At 44.2% G+C, this 24127-nt stretch overlaps 1 protein-coding gene across 1 annotated transcript in view; it reads right to left on the reverse strand.

The window, feature by feature from the left end:
* LOC120019821 (laminin subunit alpha-3-like) overlaps positions 1-14407 on the reverse strand; it is a 108545-nt gene extending 94138 nt beyond the window's left edge. The window contains exons 1-3 of the mRNA XM_038963234.1: positions 14375-14407; positions 12028-12207; positions 9438-9590 (exon numbers count right to left, since the gene is read on the reverse strand). Coding sequence (XP_038819162.1) covers positions 9438-9590; positions 12028-12207; positions 14375-14407 — 366 coding nt within the window. The remainder of the gene's footprint in view (positions 1-9437; positions 9591-12027; positions 12208-14374) is intronic.
* Between the last annotated feature and the right edge of the window lie 9720 nt (positions 14408-24127).

Raw genomic sequence — 24127 nt, forward strand, 5'->3', positions numbered from 1 at the left:
CTGCTGACAAAAAAAATTGTTTCTTGAAAGCCCCATCTTTCCTGTGTGCGAGCAAAGATAACATGACTGTCACGCCCTGACCATAGAGAGCCTTTTTATTTCTCTATTTGGTTAGGTCAGGGTGTGATTAGGGAGGGCAATCTAGTTTCCTTATTTCTATGTTGGTGTGGTTGATTCCCAATCAGGGGCAGCTGTCTATCGTTGTCCCTGATTGGGGATCATATAAGTTGTCATTTTCCTTTTGGGTTTTGTGGGGTCTTGTTTTCTGTTTAGTATCTGTACCTGACAGAACTGTTCGTTTTCGCTTTGTTATTTTGTTTGAGTGTTTTTTTTAATAATAAAAATCATGAACACTTTCCACGCTGCGCTTTGGTCCACTCCTTTCGACGAGAGCCGTTACAATGACTGACATATAGATAATATAACTCATAATAAATTAACCACTTCAAGCAGGCTTCAGAAATGCTGTCATCTTAAACTAGCACAGCTCCAGATATAGTGCCTTCTCATCATCCAGCAACAAGTACCACACACTCATTATCAAACCCCACAGAGTAGGGAAACATTACCTGATACCCAGCATTACAACTCACCTATCAGAGCAAACGCCCACCTATCAGAGACTTCACAGAACCCAACACTCTCCAGTCAGATGCCTAAGCTCACCATTCAGAGCCATGAGTACTTCTCACCTAGCCAATCGTAGCCCACCTCATATCAGTGTTGTACATGATCACACACAAAAGATCCTAGGCCCCTGAAATGGAAAACAGGGTTCAATCAGAACTTCACACGAACCAATTAGTGCCCATTCAGTGGATAGCACCCACCAAGGTTATTATAGTAAACTAAAACTGAAACTAATATGAAAATGAATCATGAACAAGGATTTAGGTTTGTCGGGTTCCCCTGCCTCAGCTGGCCCGACGGGTTTCCATACCTCAGGGGGATCGATAGGCTCCCATGTCTCAGCTGGTGAACAGGTTCCCTTACCTCAACCGAGGCAACTGGGGAGGTCTCAGCCGTCTCATCAGGCTCTCACGCCTCAGCCGGTTCGTCAGGTTTCTGCGCCTCAGCGGAGGCGACCGGTCCTCTCCAGATCCCCGGGATCATCTCTTTGGTTGGCATCCTGCGGCTGGAGCCGAATGCGCCGGGGTGGGGGTACTGTCACGTATGCTCTCTCTCCGGCGCTCTAGGTCGTCATGCTCCAGCACCTCAGTCGGATCGACAAGTTCCTGTGCCAGAACAGAGGTGACCAATGCAGGTGCTTCTACACCTGCATTGCTTGCTATTTGGGGTTTTAGGCTAGGTTTCTGTACAGCACTCTGTGACATCAGCTGATGTAAGAAGGGCTTTATAAATACATTTGATTGATTGATTGACCGGTCCGCTCTTGTTCCCCGGGATCATCATCTTGGTCGGCGTCCTGCGGCAAGGGCCGCGCGTTGGGGAGGGGATACTGTCACGTGTGCTCCTTCTCCGGCCTCTAGGTCACCCTCTAGGCTGCTCGTTAGGGCGCACACCTGTCACCAGCGTTACGCGCATAATGACACTCACCTGGACTCCATCACCTCCTTAATTACCTGCCCTTTACATGTCACTCCCTTTGGTTTCTTCCCCAGTCATCGTTGTTGCTGTTTCTGTTCCAGTGTCATGTCTGTGCGTTGTTTGTGTTTCTTGTTTTGTATTTAGTTGCGTTTATTTATTAAAACACTCACTCCCTGAACTTGCTTCCCGACTTACAATGATATGGTAAATATAGCCAATGCAAAAAACATTGACATTTAAATGGTATTAATATTAATTTGCATATATTTCCATGAATTCCCATATATTCCTGTTAATTCCCATATATTCCCATTAATTCCCATGGAAAGTTTCCACCTCTGAATATTCCCCAAAATGTGCAACCCTAGTTATATAAGGAAATATATTCATTAGGCCCTAATCTATGGATTTCACATGACTAGGAAAACATATGCATCTGTTGGTCACAGATAACTTTTTTTTTAAAGTAGAGGTGTGGATCAGAAAACCAGTCAGTATCTGGTGTGACCACCATTTGCCTCATGTAGCGTGACACATCTCCTTCGCATAGAGTTCAGGTTGTTGATTGTGGCCTGTGGAATGTTGTCCCATTCCTCTTCAATGGCTGTGTGAAGTTGCTGGACATTGGAGGGAACTGGAACACGCTGTTGTACACGTCGATCCAGAGCATCCCAAACAAGCTCAATGAGTGACATGTCTGGTGAGTATGAAGGCCATGGAAGAACTGAATTTTCAGCTTCCAGAAATTGTGTGCAGATCCTTGCGACATGGGGCCGTGCATTATCATGTTGAAACCTGAGGTGATGGCGGCGGATGAATGGCACGACAATGGACCTCAGGATCTTGTCACGGTATCTCTGTGCATTCAAACTGCCATCGATAAAATGCAATTGTGTTCATTGTCCGTGGCTTATACCTGCCCTGTACCAGCTGTCTTCTGCCGGGGACTTGGGTGTTCCCTCCATGGCTGTGGATGTCCCTCTAGCTACCTCTCCCTATCCTAGTCAATCAACTGCCTGGGCACAGCCTGTACCACCCCTCTGCTGGGCCGTGCTCTCTGGATCAGAGCTCTGTCCCTTTGGCTGTTGTGGCCTGCACGCAGCCGGCGTCTCAGCAGCCCTCTTCTCAGGTGAGTTCTGTGGCTCTGGCCTCGAAATCAGCTTTGAGACACAGGATAATTCCGGCTATTGTGATTAGAGGTCGACCGATTAATCGGAATGGCCGATTTAATTAGGGCCGATTTCAAGTTTTCATAACAATCGGTAATCAGAATTTTTGGACACCGATCATGACCGATTACATTGCACTCCACGAGGAGACTGCGTGGCAGGCTGACTACTTGTTATGCGAGTGCAGCAAGAAGCCAAGGTAAGGTGCTAGCCAACATTAAACTTATCTTATAAAAAACAATCAATCTTAATATAATCACTAGTTAACTACACATGGTTGATGATATTACTAGTTTATCTAGCTTGTCCTGCGTTGCATATAATCGATGCGTTGCCTGTTAATTTATCATTGAATCACAGCCTACTTCGCCAAACGGGTGATTTAACAAGCGCATTCGCGAAAAAAGCACTGTCGTTGCACCAATGTGTACCTAACCATAAACATCAATACACAAGTATATATTTTTTAAACCTGCATATTTAGTTAATATTTCCTGCTAACATGAATTTCTTTTAACTAGGTAAATTGTGTCACTTCTCTTGCGTTCTGTGCAAGCAGAGTCAGGGTATATGCAGCAGTTTGGGCTTCCTGGCTCGTTGCGAACTGTGTGAAGACCATTTCTTCCTAACAAAGACTGTAATTAATTTGCCAGAATTGTACATAATTATGACATAACATTGAAGGTTGTGCAATGTAACAGCAATATTTAGACTTAGGGTTGCAACCCGTTAGATAAAATACGTAACGGTTCCGTATTTCACTGAAAGAATAAACGTTTTGTTTTCGAAATGATAGTTTCCGGATTTGACCATATTAATGACCTAAGGCTATGTTATTATATTATAATTAAGTCTATGATTTGATAGAGCAGTCTGACAGAGGTGGTAGGCAGCAGCAGGCTCGTAAGCATTCATTCAAACAGCACTTTCCTGTATTTGCCAGCAGTTCTTCGCTGTGCTTCAAGCATTGCTCTGTTTATGACTTCAAGCCTATCAACTCCCGAGATTAGGCTGGCTATACTAAAGTACCTATTAGAACATCCAATAGTCAAAGGTATATGAAATACAAATGGTATAGAGAGAAATAGTCCTATAATAACTACAACCTAAAACTTCTTACTTGGGAATATTGAAGACTCATGTTAAAAGGAACCATCAGCTTTCACATGTTCTGAGCAAGGAACTTAAACGTTAGCTTTTTTACATGGCACATATTGCACTTTTACTTTCTTCTCCAACACTTTGTTTTTGCATTATTTTAACCAAATTGAACATGTTCATTATTTATTTGAGACGAAATTGATTTTATTGATGTATTATATTAAGTTAGAATAAGTGTTCATTCAGTATTGTTGTAATTGTGATTATTACAAATACATTTAAAAAAATCAGCCGATTAATCGGTATCGGCGTTGAAAAATCATAATCGGTCGATCTCTAATTGTGATAGGGAGTTTGATGGTGAGGCATATATCTGTACCTGGGGCAAAGACTTTGTTGTTTCCTGGGGTCAAAGTTCAGGATATCACCAGGCTGTGAGTCAGTCATCGGGGGCTGATACTGTCATGGTTCATGTGGGGTCGAATTACATTATGAAGGGCAGCTCAGAACAGCCTAAGATGTATTTTAAAGAACTGATTGGATCACTAGTTGACACCAAAAAACTCCCCATAATATCTAGCCCTCTGCCCTCCCAGAATTGTGGCATTGAACGGTTCAGCAGTCTTTTAGCCCTCCATAACTGTCTTGAGTAAAGCCAGTGTGTCTATGTATGCGGATGACTCAACACTATACACGTCAGCTACCAAGCAACTGAATTGACTGCAACACCTAACAAGGAGCTGCAGTTAGCTTCAGAATGGGTGGAAAGGAATAAGTTAGTCCTAAATATTTCAAAAACTAAAAGCATTGTATTTGGGACAAATCATTCACTAAACCCTAAACCTCAACTAAATCTTGTAATGAATAATGTGGTAATTGAGCAAGTTGAGGAGAATAAACTGCTTGGAATAACCCTGGATTGTAAACTGTCCTGGTCAAAACATATTGATACAACAGTAGCTAGGATAGGGAGAAGTCTGTCCATAATAAAGCGCAGCTCTGCATTCTTAACAGCACTATCAACAAGGCAGGTCATACAGGCACTAGTTTTGTTGCACCTGGACTACTGTTCAGTCGTGTGGTCAGGTGCCACAAAGGGGGACTTAGGAAAATTGCAATTGGTTCAGAACTGGGCAGCACGGCTGGCCCTTGATGTACACAGAGAGCTAACATTAATAATATGCATGTCAATCTCTCCTGGCTCAAAGTGGAGGAGAGATTGACTTCATCACTACTTGTATTTATGAGAGGTATTGACATGTTGAATGCACCGAGCTGTCTGTTTGAACTACTGGCGCACAGCTCGGACCCCCATGCATACCCCACAAGACATGCCACCAGAGGTCTCTTCACAGTCCCCAAGTCCAGAACAGACTATGGGAGGCGCACAGTACTACATTGAACTTTATTCCACATCAAGTAACTCATGCAAGCAGTAAAATTATATTTAAAAAACAGATAAAAATACACCTTATAGAACAGCGGGAACTGTGAAGAGACACAAACATAGGCACAGACACATGCATACAAACACACGATAACATACACACTATACACACGTACACATTATTTTGTGTTGTAGATAAGTGGTAGTAGAGTAGGGGCCTGAGGGCACACACTAATATGTTGTGAAATCTGTTGTGAATGTATTGTAATGTTTTAAAAAATGTATAACTGCCTTAATTTTGCTGGACCTCAGGAAGAGTAGATGCTGCCTTGGTAGGAACTAATGGGGATCCATAATAAATACAAATACAAATGACCCCACTGCCACCATGGGGCACTCTGTGCACAATGTTGACATCAGCAAAACTTTCGCCCACATAACTCCATACACGCTGTCTGCCATCTGCCCAGTACAGTTGAAACTGGGATTCATGCGTGAAGAGCACACTTCTCCAGCATGCCAGTGGCTATCGAAGGTGAGCATTTTCCCACTGAAGATGGTTACGACGCCGAACTGCAGTCAGGTCAAGACCCTGGTGAGGACGACGAGCACACAGATGAGCTTCACTGAGACGGATTCTGACAGTTTGTGCAGAAATTCTTTGGTTATGCAAACCCAGTTTCATCAGCTGTCCAGGTGGCTCGTCTCAGACGATCCCGCAGGTTAAGAAGCAGGATGTGTAGGTCCTGGTCTGACGTGGTTACACGTGGTCTGCAGTTGTGAGGCCGGTTGGACGTACAGCCAAATTCTATAAAACGATGTTGGAGGCAGCTTATGGTTGAGAAATTAACATTAAATGATCTGGCAACACTTCTGGTGGACATTCCTGCAGTCAGCGTGCCAATTGCACGCTCCCTCAAAACTTGAGACATCTGTGGCATTGTGTTGTGTGACAAAACTGTACATTTTAGAGTTGCCTTTTGTTGTCCCCAGCACAAGGTGCACCTGTGTAATGAACGTGCTGTTTAATGAGCTTCTTGATATGCCACACCTGTCAGGTGGGTGGATTATCTCGGCAAAGGAGACATGCTCACAAACAGGGATGTAAACAAATATGTGCACAAAACTTGAGAGAAATAAGCTTTTTGTGCATATGGAACATTTCAGGGATCTTTTATTTAAGCTCAAGAAACACTTTACATGTTGCGTTTATATTTTTGTTCAGTGTAAATAAAAACTAGATAATCAGGTCTGAAAACTAACTGAAACTAAACTAAATTTCAAACAAAAATCTGAAAACGAATGGAGATCCAAATAAATTTGAAAACGCAAAACTATTTTAACCTTGGCGCACACCAATCAGAGGCCTTTCAGTAGCATGGTATGACAGACAGCAGTAAGGCCATGCATGTCAGTCTCACATGGTCCGGAGCACTCAGGCAGATAAGCACATGTGGTCAGGGCTCCTAAAAATACATTCCCCCAGAAAAACTGACTGCATGGGCGGCTGTGGGGCCGATCCATCCGTGGTGCCAATGTTCACCCTGTAAATTGTTTTAACTAGTCTCCCTGTACAGGTAGACAGCCTATTTTAAAAGTAATATGCTTGGGGGTGAGGAGAGGATGTCATTGGGTTTGTTTGGGAGGGCATTTGTGGTTTTGAATAGTTAGAATTTCTATGGTAATTTAAAAAATATACACATCTCAACACATATGTAGGCTATTGGATAACATCAAGAAACTCACAGCAGAAGCCTTTAATCAATGTGTTGACTTTCTTTCTGGGTGAACTGCCCCAATGACCTGGAGAGAAACCGCCTGAGGCAACACCCACCACTAGGCACAGTTACTGTAGAGTACACAAATCAAGAAGTCCCCCTACACCCTGGATCCCGCCACAGTATGAGGGAGTTCAAGGTCATCTCCGGACTTATGGCCGCCTTTGTCACGGGTCACAGGTCAAAAGCCCACAAGATAACACAGGCAGGCGGCTAGCCTGCTACTTAGGTGTGAGAGCTGCTCCCTTCAGGCAACATAATCCAGCAGCGTAGTTGGGTTGATTTGCACAAGGAGCTCCGCCCAAGGGAGTTGTAACTCCTTCACATGGACTGACTGCCTGAGACTTAGAACATGTAAATACAAATACATATTTTGTCTAATACAAAGTTCCAGGCTAATTCAGACTATTTCCTTTTCTAAACACGTCATGTTAATCCACAAAGGAAATCGGTTAACTTTTCTGTGCTATAATTATATCATTCAATGTTCCACAAAAGCGGGAATCAGCCCTTGACGGATTGGTGCTGCTTCAAACGTGCACTGCTTTACAGAACCGTCGGAAATGGCAACTTCAAAAACCACCCGGCTTCCCTTTGAACCGGTCCGATTTAACATGAACAATGATGGTGCCATTATCTAATATATCCACTGGGAAGAGCTGGAGATAAGACTGGCAGAGAGAGGGAGGGAGGCACCTGTATTAGTCTTAGAAGAGACCACAAAAACCATTCAACTGGATTCAGCCCTTACAAATTTCAGTGACCGCATCATCTGTTCTTTGCATTAACAGAATCTACAAAGGCTTAGGACTGTTTCTATTGGGGAAGATGAATCAGATAAATTCTTCCCAAGCATGAAAGAAACCTGAGTAGGAGTAGGCATAGATTGTGTTAAGGGGAAAGGGTGTGACCAAGCATGTGGCAAGTTAGTCTGACATAAACCTGACCTTCACATTAAATTATTTTGACAAATACTTTGTTATGACTGTAAAATCATCAAAGGGTTATAGGAACCAACACTATTTGACAGACATCTGTGCTGAAAGCACACGGAAGTGTGGTTGACTGAATTATTTCAGAGGCATTGACAACATCCTTCCTTATCTACACACACCTCTGATAAGAAGACATGGCCTACACAAGATTGCATACACAGAGGGTTAATAACCACAAAATAACATTGTACTACTTTACCAATCTTAATCATTCTATGGGATACAGTATTTCACTTGTATCATGGGCTGATAGACTGCTTGAAGTTTGTTTTTCAGTTTCAAGATGTTTCTCTATATCTAGAAGGTAGGGTCATCGTGTGCAGAGCATAATATCTTTGCAGTTTAACCAATTAGCTATTGGCAGCCAATCTAGTCTGATTTGTTTGCCTTGCATTGAATTGAATTGATAAGACTCAGGTCAACGCTGCCAAATCAGTCTGCTCCAATTTATGACACACAGCCTCATAAATACATTCTTGGCATTGACAAAAGATTTAGGGGGGGAGCTAAAATCAAATGGATGACATAAGGAGGGAGGGGCCAGGTGAGCTTGGTCTGGAGCCTCACTGGATCACAGTAGCTGTTTGATAGGCTGGGCGGGCCAAAGGGAGAGCGGGAGGCGTGTGGTCGGTAGTTTCAGAGAATACTTCAGCTCCATACTTTATAGCACGCCTTATTGCAGTAATGGCAGTTTCCCTGAGTCCATATAAACAGAGCATTACCATGTCTTAAACTCAGACGTCCCTCAAGCCGCCACGAGCCGAGCAGGTGCTATATTTATCCTTTTTTGCAGCCCCTCTGCTTCGTTTAGCTTAGTTCATCCCAGCTAAAAGCAGAGATGGGAGAATCTGCCACCGTCACCCATTCTCTTCCTCCCACAGTCCTCCTAGGGAACATGGATGCGGTGTGGTACTCACTTTTAGGAATATTTACTTTCTACGGATCTCCATTTGGTGCCGACCCCTGATCCGCAGACCAAACCTGTTTCTCAATCACAACTGTTCCAGCTCTGAACCATCTTCACCCACTCCACCCAGACCTGCACCCCCCCCCCCCCCCCAGATCTTTAACATCCCTCTGATCCCTAATCCCTGGACAGAATCCCACCCTCTTTCCCCTCACTGTGGATAATTGAGCATATGGTGCAATTTCATGGGCCATGAGCCAAACTCCTGCAGCAGCCCCCACTGCAGCCACGGGTCATAATAGATGCATATCCCCCAGCCACAGGGGCATGATCTGAGGCTGATTCCTGGCATGCAGCCAGATGTGGGACATCACTCACATGACTAGCGCTGCCTGTCTGTCTCAGACAAGGAAAACTTAGAGGCTTGGCTAAATTCACCCTGGGACATCCCACTGTTATATTTCATACTCTCAACAACAGCCACCGTGAAGGTACAGCACTTGGCTGAGTAGGATGGAATCAATGAAAGCCCTCCAGGTTTGGGTCACTCACCTGTCCCAGGTCCAAAGTGACGTTCACCTCATTGTACATAGGTCCCCGGGAGAGAGGCGGGCTCTGCCACCAGCGCTCAGTGCCATCGATGGCGTTACTCACCGGGTGGGCCTTGTTTGGCTCGTTGGAGTTGCATCTGTCACAATACTGTCCCTGCAGGGTAAGGGCCAATGAAATGGTGTTACTCTGAGCCCAAAACACATATAAACACATATAAATAGAGTCCCACCAACACAAAGCCACACATTCAGTGCATAGTAAACTCGTATTCAAGAAAATGAATAAGCCACAGTCACACATTTGCAGACAGTGCAAACAAGTAATCACATGCATCAAGAAGACGGCACCGGAGAAGATGGCTGACCTGCTACTAACCGATTGTGTTTTTATGTTCGTTTTTTTGCGTTGTTTGTAACTTATTTTTTAACTTATCTTGTACATAATATTGCTGCTACCATCTCTTATGACAAAAAATAACTTCTGGACATCAGAACAGCGATTACTCACCACGAACTGGAAGCTTTTTTCCCCCTTTAACGAGATAAAAGGAACACCTATGTGAGAATACAGCTCAGCGTTCAACACCATAGTGCCCACAAAGCTCATCAAAAAGCTAAGGACCCTGGGACTAAACACCTCCCTCTGCAACTGGATCCTGGACTTCCGGACGGGCCGCCCCTAGGTGGTAAGGGTAGTTAACAGCACATCCGCCACGCTGATCCTCAAAACAGGGGCCCCTCAGGGGTGCGTTCTCAGTCCCCTCCTGTACTCCCTGTTCACTCATGACTGCCCGGCCAGGCACGACTCCAACACCATCATTAAGTTTGCCGATGACACCAACAGTGGTAGGCCTGATCACCGACAACGACGAGACAGCCTATAGGGAGGAGGTCAGAGACCTGGCCATGTGGTTCCAGGACAACAACCTCTCCCTCAATGTAACCAAGACAAAGGAGATGATTGTGGACTACAGGAAAAGGAGGACCGAGTACGCCCCCATTCTCATCGACGGGGCTGCAGTGGAGCAGGTTGAGAGCTTCAAGTTCCTTGGTGTCCACATCACCAACAAACTAACATGGTCCAAGCACACCAAGACAGTCGTGAAGAGGGCACAACAAAACCTATTTCCCCTCAGGAGACTGAAAAGATTTGGCATGGATCCTCAGAACCTCAAAAGGTTCTACAGCTGCACCATCGAGAGCATCCTGACTGGTTGCATCACTGCCTGGTATGGCAACTGCTCGGCCACCAACCGCAAGGCACTACAGAGGGTAGTGTGTACGGCCCAGTACATCACTGGGGCCAAGCTTCCTGCCATCCAGGACCTCTATACCAGGCGGTGTCAGAGGAAGGCCCTAAAAATTGTCAAAGACTCCAGCCACCCTAGTTATAGACGGTTCTCTCTGCTACCGCACTGCAAGCGGTACCGGAGCGCCAAGTCTAAGTCCAAGAGGCTTCTAAACAGCTTCTACCCCAAGCCATAAGACTGCTGAACATCTAATCAAATGGCTACCCAGGCTATTTGCATTGCCCCCTCTTTTACGCAGCTGCTACTCTCTGTTATTATCTATGCATAGTCACTTTAATAACTCTACCTACATATTACCTCAATTACCTCAACTAACCGGTGCCCCCGCACATTGACTCTGTACCGGTACCCCCTGTATATAGTCTCGCTATTGTTACTTTACTGCTGCTATTTAACTACTTGTTACTTTTATTTCATATTATTATTCATATTTTTTAAACTGCATTGTTGGTTAGGAGCTTGTAAGTAAGCATTTCACTGTAAGGTCTACACCTGTTGTATTCGGGGCATGTGAATAAGAAAATTTGATTTGATTTGAATTGTAGCAACAATGGTAATAGCGATATCTGGAAATACTGCAACAGTAAACCAATTTCCCGCTATACAATAATGATAGCAAGCAATATATAGGCCTACTGGGGCCCTTCTTTGTGTAGGTTTTAACGCCTCTTAGTGTTCCAGAGGTATTGAAACTCCTGAAGGGGCAAGTCTACTGTTGAGAGGGCATTCTCATTGGAGAGCTCAGCAGTTAAACACAATGCTGAAAAGTATTTCTGGCAGGTGTACAACTTGGTCAGAGCAGACAGAATTGCCACTGTTCCCCTATAGCAAGTAGTGACTCATTCTGGAGCCTGGGTGCAATAGCAAGGAAGCATGGAGGACCATTCAACTGTAATACCAGTTTAACTGTAAATATGGTATTTCACATGGGAATATATAGATGTATGTATGGGAGGAAAAATCATAAGAAAATCACTAGCTTGCAAGGAAACAACTTCCTTACTTGGATTGAATAATACAAATACGATTTTATTCTGTGCTATGGGTTGTGTTTCTGTTGGTATCTGTCCATGTTATGTCTTCAGAACAATGCTATTAAGAAGTGCACATTAATAGGCTACATGTGTCTTTTACGCATGCACTCATGCCAGCCAACCTCTTGCGTAGCTAAAACTTACATTTGAACTGTAAACATTATTATTAAAGGCAGAAAGGTGGTGATCAAAACGTTTAAAAATGAAACAACAAATCATGAAACCGTAAATGTCGTTCACTCATTACCTGTATCGTTTGACTAGGAAGTCCAAAAGTAGGTCCTCCGACAAGTTTACAGTACAAATCAGATCTCGGTCTCCCGGCTTCATCTTCACCGCAAGTTGCGGTGGCGGATATCCGTGACCCCTCCGCAAGGTTGAAGTACGGGGGGCTCAAACTAAACCCGGTTATTTCGTTAAAAGACACCTGCGCGTAAACGTCCCGCCAAAATAAGAGCATCAAAGTAAAAGTAAATAATAAAGCAACAGGGTGAGCTCTCTTCACCCCACTCGCCATGTTCCTTCCACCTCAATAATCTCTGTAGATGCTCAAATCAAATTGCAACTCGCAGTTCAAGTTATCTAGATCCCCATGAAATAATACGCAATCTCCACGCATAAAACAATCCAGTACCCTTGAGCCTGGCGCGGTTCAAGTGTGCTGATGTAAAAGTTTCACTTGTGTCTCTGCTGCTGCTGTTGCCTCTGTCTATGTGCTTCCCCTCTACATGTTCCCTCGTGAAATAAGCACTTGCTCCCGTTTCTCCCTAATCAAACTCTTCCACCCGGGGCCGTATCAAGTGTCAATACAGTCATTGGGTGTCACCAGTGAGTTATAGCCTAGGCCCTACTTGACTTGGGGCCAAAGTCTCTCTATAAATTATCCCGTATGAAATCACGTTCAAGCCAAGTAGAAAAAGTATCAGTAATGCAAGAAAATATTTCACTTGACATTTTTGGAGACAAAGTTTTGACACCAGCTCACAGATATTTTTTGGTGCAATTATTTGAAAATACAGCGGTCATTAACCGATCGTTGTGATTCCTGAATCATGGCCAACCTTCAACTGACCACTGATTTGTTTCACAATAAAATGTGAGATTGTATAGTCTAATTATAGTGGCCTAATGCAAAACAGTTATATGACAGTTGCAGGGAACCACTGAGTCTTGATTTGATTTGCTTCAAATAAAATAGACTGCATGAACAATTGTTGACAGAGAGAAAAACTGGAATGTAACTGGCAATGTTAAAAAACATCCATCAATCCCATCCAAAAACAGACTGCCATACTGAGCCACACCCAACCCAGATTCATCCAGAGACACACTCCCTTCTCCTGCATACCTTTGCTATTTCCAGTGCCAGGTTTAGTGAATATGTGCAGGGTCTGAACATAGTGGATTATCAACAGATTATATCCTCTACAGAATTAGTCAAATTACAAATTTGGTTTATCTATTCAATTGGGCAACATAAATAATGTGCTGTTTAGATAATATGTCCTATCTTCTCCCACCTTTGTTGACTATTCTTTACAGGTACAATATTCACTAACTGCATCACCCATACTACAGGACAGGCAGTAGTCTACCTAAAAAAAACACTTGAGGCATCGAGTTCCCATCATTATCACAAACCAATGGTCCTAGAGCGACACCTTGTGGAGATCTACATCAAGAGTCTCACAAGAGGGCAATTTACAGCACTCCCAAGCACAAAACACACAGCACTGCTGCAGTGTCACATCCCTGACATCCCAGGGCAACAGGAGCTTCTATATCATGGTTTAGATTAGGACACTCGCTGTGTTTAATCCTGTTGCTGTTGATGACCTCACACCGGTAGATCTGGTAAAATAAGGGTAAAATAAAAAATTAAAATTCATATTATGTACTTACTACCAGTCGTAGAAAAAGTACCCAATTGTAATACTTGAGTAAAAGTAAAGATACCTTAATAGAAAATAACTCAAGTAAAAGTGAGTCACCCAGTAAAATACTACTTGAGTAAGTCTAAAAGTATTTGGTTTTTAATATACTTAAGAATCAAAAGTAATTTAATTGCTAAAATATACTTAAGTATCAAAAGTAAAAGTATAAATAATGTATAAATCCTTATATTAAGCAAACCAGACGGCACCATTTTCTTTTCTTTTTTTGTTAGGGATAGCCAGGGGCGCACTCCCAACATTCAGACATCATTTACAAACGAAGCATGTGTGTTTAGTGAGTCCGCCAGATCAGAAGCAGTAGGGATGGCCAGGGATATGTGCATGAATTGGACCATTTTCCTGTCCTGCTAAGCATTCAAATGAAACGAGTACTTTGGGTGTCAGGGAAAATGTATGGTGTAAAAAGTACATTATTTTCTTTAGGAATGTAGTGAAGTAAAAGTAAAAGTTGTCAAAAATATAAATAGTAAAGTAAAGTACAGATACCCCAAAAAACTACTTTTTAAACTTCCTCTTTGCATGAAGGACAGATACGGGAGAAAGCTAAGAAGGTTAATAATGTTGGCCGGTTATCCTACTGTGAATGTTTTCCTGGACTGTTGACTATACTTGCTTAACAAGCTTGTCATCATGACTCACAGGCAGGCGGGTCTCAGTCTCAGCCCTCAGCATTGTTGTCATTCTTTTCTACAGGAAAGTCTCTCAGACGCATGTGTGCTGTGACGAGCCTGTGAGATAAGCAACAAGTTAATGGCTGTGTGGGTAAACGAAACAAAGGGCTCAGACTGTGTTGGTTCTCAGTAGCAACTGACTGCCTGAAAACTTCCCATGGAGCCAACAAATTTACAGGTAAAGTGGCTGACTACTAATGTAAATAGCACTTTATCTTGGTAGACACATCTATGCTTTCTTGTAAATTAGTAATGCATGTTTATGGGCCTATGAGTTTGATTCCACTTGTCAGAGTGAGACTGTCAAGCTGTCTTGGGGCTAGTGTCATCATAGAACTGTAGTCAAGCGTGTGTTTCTTGTATTAGTGCTGTGTTCTCACTTTTGAGAAGCTGATCAACTTGTTTACTTACATTCAAACAAACTAAAATAGTACAGTATGTTATAAAGAGAAGGTCTATTGTGAATTTGTACTGTCCATGCAATCGCTACACTACAGCTATTGGTTTCATTAACAAAGATGAGCTCCCACAATTGAGATAAATCTGCTGGACAACAGCTTGTTCCAGAGCCAAATAAAGCCATTGTCAGCCACTTAAAATAGTGTTTCAATTTTACACAGCTGAGAGAAATTCAGTAGTGGCTTGTGAAGCTGATGCTCCATCCCCATGTATTCCATGATCTAATCAGAGCATAAGAATGTTATGAGTCTGTCTTGTCAGGTAGCCTAAAGGTTAAGAACATTGGGCTGGTAACCTCAAGGTCACTAGTTTGAATCCCCAAGCCAACTAGGTGCAAAATGTGTTGATGTGCCCTTGGGCAAGGCACTTAACCAAACTTGCTCTGGATAAGAGCATCTGCTAAATGACAAAATTGTCTCACTCAAATGAAGCAATGAATGTAGACATAATAGGAGACTATGTGATGAACAGCGACAAATGAAGCATGTGTGTTTAGTGAGTCCGCCAGATCAGAAGCAGTAGGGATGACCAGGGATAAGTGTATGAATTGGACCATTTTCCTGTCCTGCTAAGCATTCAAATGAAAGGATTACTTTGGGTGTCAGGGAAAATGTATGGATTAAAAATGATGCAGCAGTGCAGCAGTGTCCAACTCCTCCTACTTTCTTCTGCCACACTACTCCCTCTCTCCTACACTTTTCTGTCCAACTCATCCCTCTCTCTCCCACTCCTTTCTGCCCAACTCATCCCTCACACTCTCATTTCAGAAAGCTATAGCTGTAGCACAGAAAGCCTCCCAGGAGGACCAGGCTGGGAACTACACGGAGGCTATCAAATCTTACCAACACGCTGTCAAGTACTTCCTGCACATTGTAAAACGTATGTAACCATCGCTCCTGAAGAAATGGACCAAATGTCATACGGACAGGACATGCAGTTCAGTAGCCACAGAATTGTAATGGGATCTGATGCTCCAAACCCGTTACAACCTAAGCATTATACAACTTCTATTCAATCAAATAAGCCTCACCTATCAAAATAGCAATTCACTTTAATCTTGACCAAATTCAACACTCTCTCTCATTGCTCCCCAAACAAAAACACTTCACTTGGTCTGCTTAAAACTTCTTTGTGATAGGGGACAGCATTTTCACTTTTGGATGAATTGCGTGCCCATAGTGAACTGCCTCCTACTCTGTCCCAGGTGCTAATATATGCATGTTATTGTTACTATTGGATATAAAACACTCTGACGTTTCTAAAACTGTTTGAATGATGTCTGTGAGTATAACAGAACTCATATGGCAGGCAAAAACCTGAGAAATATTCCAAACAGGAAGTGAGAATTCTGAGGCTGGTCGATGTTCAACTCATCGCCTATTCAATTCCCTGTAAGATATGGATCTGTTTGCACTTCCTATGCCTTCCACTAGATGTCAACAGTCTGTAGAACGTGGAATGAAGCCTCTACTGTGATGTTGAGCCGGAAGGGAGGTGTTTCAGTCATTGGTCTGGCAGAATGCCAGTTCTTGGTCACGCGCGTTCCAAACGATATCGTCTTGCTATCCATTACTTCTAGAGACACAAAGGAATTCTCCGGTTGGAACGTTATTGGATAGTTATGATAACAACATCCTGAAGATTGATTCTCTACTTAGTTTGACCAGTTTATTCGACCTGTTATATAACTTTTTGAAGTTTTCGTCCGAGTTCGCCTGCATCTGCGTGAGCGTTTGGACATGTGCACTAAACATGCTAGCAAAAGTAACTACTTAGACATAAGTAATGGACATTATCGAACAAAACAACGATTTATTGTGGAACTAGGATTCCTGGGAGTGCATTCTGATGAAGATCATCAAAGGTAAGGGAATATTTATGATGTCATTTCATATTTCTGTTGACTCCAACATGGCGGAGAAATGTTGTAATATCTGAGCGTCGTCTCAGATTATTGCATGGTGTGCTTTTTCCGTAAAGTTTTTTGGAAATCTGACACAGCGGTTGCATTAAGAACAAGTGTATCTTTAATTCTATGTAAAACATGTATCTTTCATCAAAGTTTATAATGAGAATTTCTGTTATTTGACGTGGCTCTCTGCAATTTCTCCGGATATTTTGGAGGCATTTCTGAACATGGTGCCAATGTAAACCGAGATTTGTGGATATAAATATGCACATTATCGAAAAAAACATAAATGTATTGTGTAACATGATGTCCTATGAGTGTCATCTGATGAAGATCATCAAAGGTTAGTGATTAATTTTATCTTTATTTCTGCTTTTTGTGACTACTATCTTTGGCTGGGTAAATGGCTGGTTTGTTTGGTGGCGATGAGGCCTTTCAATTGATTTTGAATCTTTAGTTTGAGCATGCTTTTTTGTAGTTTCCTTTATTATATATTTATTTTGGGTCGAATACTAATCTGCTTGGACTGGCTGACCATGGAAGTCATGACTGAGTTGGCCCTGGACTAGTCTGATTAATCAGGCTTTAATACACAATTAATTTGTATATACAGCCTGAAAATCATGTAAATGTTCCTTTCAAGCCAGAATGTTGAATAAAATTCAATTTAAACGTACTTTACCGGTTGTCTGTGGGGTTTGTACTTCAGCTGCTCAACATTTTTTACAAAATTAGGGTAAACAATACTTTCCTGTGGATATTTTATCTCAAATTTCAAGCAGATGATGGACAAACCGCACAGACAACCGGTAGAGTAAGTTTAAATGTAATTTTATTCAACATTCTGGCTTGTAAGGTTGCGGTCTCCCTGGGTGGCAGGTAGCCTAGTGGTTAAAAGCGTTGGGCCAGTAACAGAAAGGTTGCTGGTTTGAATCCTGGAGTTGACTAGGTGAAAAATCTGTCAATGTGCCCTTGAGCAAGACACTTAACCCTAATTGTTCTTGTAAATTGCTCTGTATAAGAGTGTCTGCTAAATGACTCAAATGTAATGTGCATTCATTGCATATGCTTACTTCTCACCTTTATTCTCTAATCCTGGAGGCTAATTGGAGCCATGTGCCGCACAAATTTTGTAACTACACTATACTCCCTTTCTTGACAACAGCTCTGTTGCATTCATCCGCAAAGGATGAATGCTCTGACTTCTGCGGAGGCCACATCGTAGTAAATGCTGTACGGCCACAGCAGATGTCAAATTGACCATGCAGAGCCTTTTAGGCCTAGCTACATGGCCTGTAACCTGATTAGCAGAGGCACCGCAATTCCCTCTGTACGGAGCCTCTGGATTGCATTGGTGGAGCAAGCAGAAATTGGCTTTAAGACCCCTAGGCATGACAAGTGCAGCAAAATCAGTAGGCTAGTTATTGGTTTCGTAACACTTTATTAAAACTGATTAAAATGTTTCTCTCTAAGCAATTGGATTATTTATCTCTAGGCTCCCCTAATATATATCTATAAAGTTTATAGATCTAACTCCATTACATTTTTCTTATTTATGAAATATTAGATCAATTTACCTCAATCATTTTGTTGGAGTGATTTTTTTAGACAGATTACATTTTTAGTTGAGCAAGAGTAGTGGTAGGCACGAAACGTGGCGATGCCTTCAAATTATGTAGGCAACGCCACGCACATTTACGTTGCAAAGGCACATACACAAGACGGAAGTACATGCATGTGAGGCATTCATGAAACCGAATCCTGCAAGAGCTAACATGGTTTCAAATCAAATCAAATCGCATGTACCAGGTGATAGAAATTTAAACGGCAGAACCAACGCTAAAAGAAGTTGGGTAAACAATACTTTCTTGTGGATGTCTTTTGTCTCAAATTTCATGCTGCTGAAAGACCAACCGCACAGACAACCGGTATAAGTTAAAAATTAATTTTATTCAACATTCTGACAATTTTGCATTGCTATGTTTCGGACTGTACGGAAAGTGGGGTAAATTGAGCAATTTGTTCAGAATCATTCGGTATCTACATATATTTCAGGATGTTGCCTTTCCCTGGAAATAATCAGAATTCAAGTAAACATGACTGTTTTGAAAACATTGCTTGTCCAAAAAAAAGTGCTCTTGGCACAACTTACCCCGGGTAACGTTATAGGGTAAATTGAGCCAGGGTAAGTTAAACTGCATACACATTTCTGTACTGAATGAAATACCACTTTTAAAAACCATGTCTATCTTCATTTTCCAATATAATTCAACACAATCACAATCACTTTTTGTCTTTTAGTCATTTTAAGCATATTTTAACACAGGGTTAACACCTAACAAACACTTGTACTTAAAAAAAAAAAACGTTTAACAGGCCCTGTTGTTGCCTCATATTCCAGCCTTGCATTACGCCTGGGAAGAAAACACTTAAATTTGCTCAACTTGCCATTGGCTCAACCAAAGCAAACATTTTGACTATATTAGCCCACACGGCTACAACGATGCACTTTCATGCTAGGGTTAGGACCTCATTGAAGCTTATAGAGACCCCAACTGATGTATGGAACAATCATAAAATTATCTACTTTGGTTTAGATACAAGCATCATGAAACATCTAACCTTAATTTGACTTGGTGAAAATCTGTTTTTGGGACCTAACTTGCTTATCACTTTTTCCATGTGTCACGTTCCTGACCTGTTTTCTGTTGTTTTGTATGTGTTTAGTTGGTCAGGACGTGAGCTGGGTGGGAATTCTATGTTGTGTGTCTAGTTTGTCTGTTTCTATGTCCAGCCTAATATGGTTCTCAATCAGAGGCAGATGGTAGTCGTTGTCCCTGATTGAGAATCATATATAGGAGGCTTGTTTGGTGTTGGGATTTTGTGGGTGTTTGTTTCCTGTCTCTGTGTTTGTGTTCTGCACCAGATAGGACTGTCTCGACTTTCACATTTGTTGTTTTTGTATTGTTGTAAGTGTTCACCGTTTATGTTCATATTAAACATGTTGAACACTAACCGTGCTGCATTTTGGTCCTCTCCTTCATCCCAGGAAGAAAGTCGTTACAGAAACACCCACCAAACCCGGACCAAGCAGCGTGGCAACGGGCAGCAGCAACAGCAGCAGCAGTACAAGGAGGAATGGACATGGGAGGAGATTCTGGACGGAGAAGGACCCTGGGCAGAGCCAGAGGAGTGTCGCCGTCCCAAAGCGGAGCTGGAGGCATCAAAAGCGGAGAGGCGGCATTATGAGGCGCTTGCAAGGCAGAGTGGCTGGAAACCCGAGAGGCCCACCCAAAAATTTATTGGGGGGGGGGGGCTAAAGGGGAGTGTGGCGAAGCCGGGTTGGATACCTGAGCCAACTCCCCGGGCTTACCGTGGAGTGAGAGGGCGTCGTACTGGTCAGACACCGTGTTATGCGGTAAAGCGCACGGTGTCCCCAGTACGCGTGCTTAGCCCAGTGCGGGCTATTCCACCTTGCCGCACTGGGAGGGCTAGGTTGGGCATCGAGCCGGATGTCATGAAGCCGGCCCAACGTATCTGGCCTCCAGTACGTCTCCTCGGGCCGGCGTACATGGCACCAGCCTTACAGGTGGTGTCCCCGGTTCGCATGCATAGCCCAGTGCGGGTTATTTTCACCTTGCCGCACTGGCAGGGCTACGGGGACCATTCAACCTGGTAGGGTTGGAGAGGCTCGGTGCTCAAGAGCGCGTGTCCTCCTTCACGGTCCAGTATATCCGGCGCCACCTTCCCGCCCCAGACCAGTACCACCAGTGCCTACACCACGCACCAGGCTTCCAGTGCATCTCCAGAGCCCTGTTCCTCCTCCCCGCACTCGCCCTGAGGTGCGTGCCCTCAGCCCGGTACCTCCAGTTCCGGCACCACGCACCAGGCCTACTGTGCGCCTCAGCAGGTCAGAGTCGGCCGTCTGCTCAACGCCGCCTGCACTGCCTGTCTGCCCAGCGCCGTCTGAGCCATCCGTCTGCCCAGCGCCGTCTGAGCTGCCTGCCTGCCCAGCGCCGTCTGAGCCATCCGTCTGCCCAGCGCCGTCTGAGCCATCTGTCTGCCCAGCGCCGTCTGAGCCATCCGTCTGCCCAGCGCCGTCTGAGCCATCCGTCTGCCCAGCGCCGTCTGAGCCATCCGTCTGCCCAGCGCCGTCTGAGCCATCCGTCTGCCCAGCGCCGTCTGAGCCATCCGTCTGCCCAGCGCCGTCTGAGCCATCCGTCTGCCCAGCGCCATCTGAGTCTTCCGTCTGCCACGAGCCATTAGAGCCGCCCGTCTGTCCCGAGCCATTAGAGCCGTCCGTCAGTCAGGAGCCGCTAGAGCCGTCCGTCAGTCAGGAGCCGCCAGAGACGCCAGCCAGTCAGGAGCCGCCAGAGACGCCAGCCAGTCAGGAGCTGCCAGAGACGCCAGCCAGTCAGGAGCTGCCAGAGACGCCAGCCAGTCAGGAGCTGCCAGAGACGCCAGCCAGTCAGGAGCTGCCAGAGACGCCAGCCAGTCAGGAGCTGCCAGAGACGCCAGCCAGTCAGGAGCTGCCAGAGACGCCAGCCAGTCAGGAGCTGCCAGAGACGCCAGCCAGTCAGGAGCTGCCAGAGACGCCAGCCAGTCAGGAGCTGCCAGAGACGCCAGCCAGTCAGGAGCTGCCAGAGACGCCAGCCAGTCAGGAGCTGCCAGAGCTGCCCTACAGTCAGGAGCTGCCCTCCAGTCATGAGCTGCCCTCCAGTCATGAGCTGCCCTCCAGTCATGAGCTGCCCTCCAGTCATGAGCTGCCCTCCAGTCCGGAGCTGCCACTCAGTCCGGAGTTGCCATTAGTCCGGAGTTGCCCCTCTGTCCTAAGCTACCTCTCTGTCCTGAGCTACCTCTCTGTCCTGAGCTACCTCTCTGTCCTGAGCTACCTCTCTGTCCTGAGCTACCTCCTAAATCATGTGGGGGCCTTGGGGAGGATTCTTAGGCCAAGGTCGTGGGCGAGGGTCGCCACTCAAAGGACGCTAAGGAGGGGGACAAAGACAGTGGTGGAGTGGTGTCCTCGTCCTGCGCCGGAGCCGCCACCGCGGACAGATGCCCACCCAGACCCTCCCCTTGAGTTTTAGGGGTGCGCCCGGAGTTCGCACCTTGAGGGGGGGGTTCTGTCACGTTCCTGACCTGTTTTCTGTTGTTTTGTATGTGTTTAGTTGGTCAGGACGTGAGCTGGGTGGGAATTCTATGTTGTGTGTCTAGTTTGTCTGTTTCTATGTCCAGCCTAATATGGTTCTCAATCAGAGGCAGATGGTAGTCGTTGTCCCTGATTGAGAATCATATATAGGAGGCTTGTTTGGTGTTGGGATTTTGTGGGTGTTTGTTTCCTGTCTCTGTGTTTGTGTTCTGCACCAGATAGGACTGTCTCGACTTTCACATTTGTTGTTTTTGTATTGTTGTAAGTGTTCACCGTTTATGTTCATATTAAACATGTTGAACACTAACCGCGCTGCATTTTGGTCCTCTCCTTCATCCCAGGAAGAAAGTCGTTACACCATGTGGTTTCTCCCTTCACAGACTCCATGAAATGATGACCTCTTCCTAAATATTTGGTCAAATTATTAATTTTGGGTATGGTTGTGGCTCAGCTTACCCCTTTGGCTCAACTTACCCCACTCTCCCCTATATCAAGTATTGGTTAAAGTCTGATTTATTAGCCAAGAGTAGTGGCAGCCAGGGAAAGTGTTAGAAACTTTTTTGTGACAAAGTGGTTTCTCTGAGTTACAGGCAGGGGGCAAGTTACCCAAGGGGGTGAGTTAGCCCATGTTACCGTATCCCATTACAATTCTGTAGCTAGCAGTTCAGATGACAGACGGAAAGGCATCATTTGCAATCTATTCCAGTCTCTGTTGTCTGTGAATATCAATTTGTTCTTGCACACTGATTCAGGAAATGCATATTTACAGCATGTATTTTGCCTGCTACTTAAGCCTAAAACAATGGCTATGGAGGCATTAAAATGATCTGATATACCAAATGGAGTATGGAATGATACTTGTTTTATATGAAACAAAATTGTTTAGTGAAAAGATAAATGTGTGTCTTACGGTAAGAAGACAGGAGGCAAAATGTAAGGTGTAAAAATGGTGGTAGGCCTAGAAGTTGTAGTGTAGAGGTAGGCCTAGCTAATAGCCTGTCAGCAAAATAGGTAACAAACAATGAACAAAAAATGTTTGTCTACAGAAATCAAAATCAAATTGAACACATTCCAAAATCAGGAATTTGGAGTAAGGAAACAGACAAGTATGGCCTACTGTAAAACAAAATACATACAGTCTACCAACATGTAGGCTACAGAAAGGCCTACTCTGAGAACTCTCCCCTTCAGAGTTTACAGAACACTGGCAAAGCATGTAAACCTTGAGCCACTACCTGGGCAAAGCCATCGGCAGGATTTGGCAGACAGATCTTACAACGCTTGGATAGGTATTTTAAGTATACCTATCAGCTAACCACATTATATGTTAATGCAATGGGCGGATTGGATTATGCTGAGCCGCAGAGCACCGGTCTATGGCCCGTGACGTGAACGGGCAAAAGCGGTGAGGAAGGAGCACCCTTCTCAAATCAAACAGTAATCTGCACCGCACAGTCATGATGCCTTCAAGGCAGCATAATGCATTGTCTATAAACATACACCTTTTTTCCATAGAATTTATGTTTGAATTTTCAAGCTAATTCTCATAGGGTAGGCAGATAAAGCATTATTATCAAAAGCAATCACTTTTGCACGGGAAAACACAGAATCCTACTAATTCCTACACTTGCTTAATTACATCACTTTTGTTTTGAGCCGACTTCGCCATCGGACAGAGCGGGGAACCTGGCTCACACCCAGGAGGCAGCCCTGTTCCAAATCAAATGCAGTCAACTTTCCCCCGGTGTAAAACATACCTAACCAGGCGCCGGGCCAGATAAATCGAATCCCCTCATTATGTCAGTCGATGACACAGTTGATGACCATTGGTTGTTGCGTCGCCTCGCCTTAGCTGTGGAACGCAGCCATAGCCTCAACAAGCAGAAGTGAGGCTACATAACCAATGAATTGGTTGATACCTCCTTTACAAGCTAAAGACTATATAGACATCTAGAAGCAGAATATCATAACATCACACAATATTAAAAGGCCTGTCTCAAGCAGACCGGTAGGTACATTTTCAATATGCGAGACAGGCTCATAGCCACGGGAAGTAGGGGTGCAGAGGGTGCTGCAGCACCCCTTGATAAATCTAAATAAAATATTTAAAAATAATAATACATTGACAAAATGACAGAAGACTCTGGGAAAAAGAGGTACACACTTCTCAAGCATCCGCAGGTGAGCACGTACGGACCTGTAGG

This window comes from Salvelinus namaycush, chromosome 25 (assembly GCF_016432855.1).
Source record: "Salvelinus namaycush isolate Seneca chromosome 25, SaNama_1.0, whole genome shotgun sequence".
In the NCBI taxonomy this organism is placed as follows: Eukaryota; Metazoa; Chordata; class Actinopteri; order Salmoniformes; family Salmonidae; genus Salvelinus; species Salvelinus namaycush.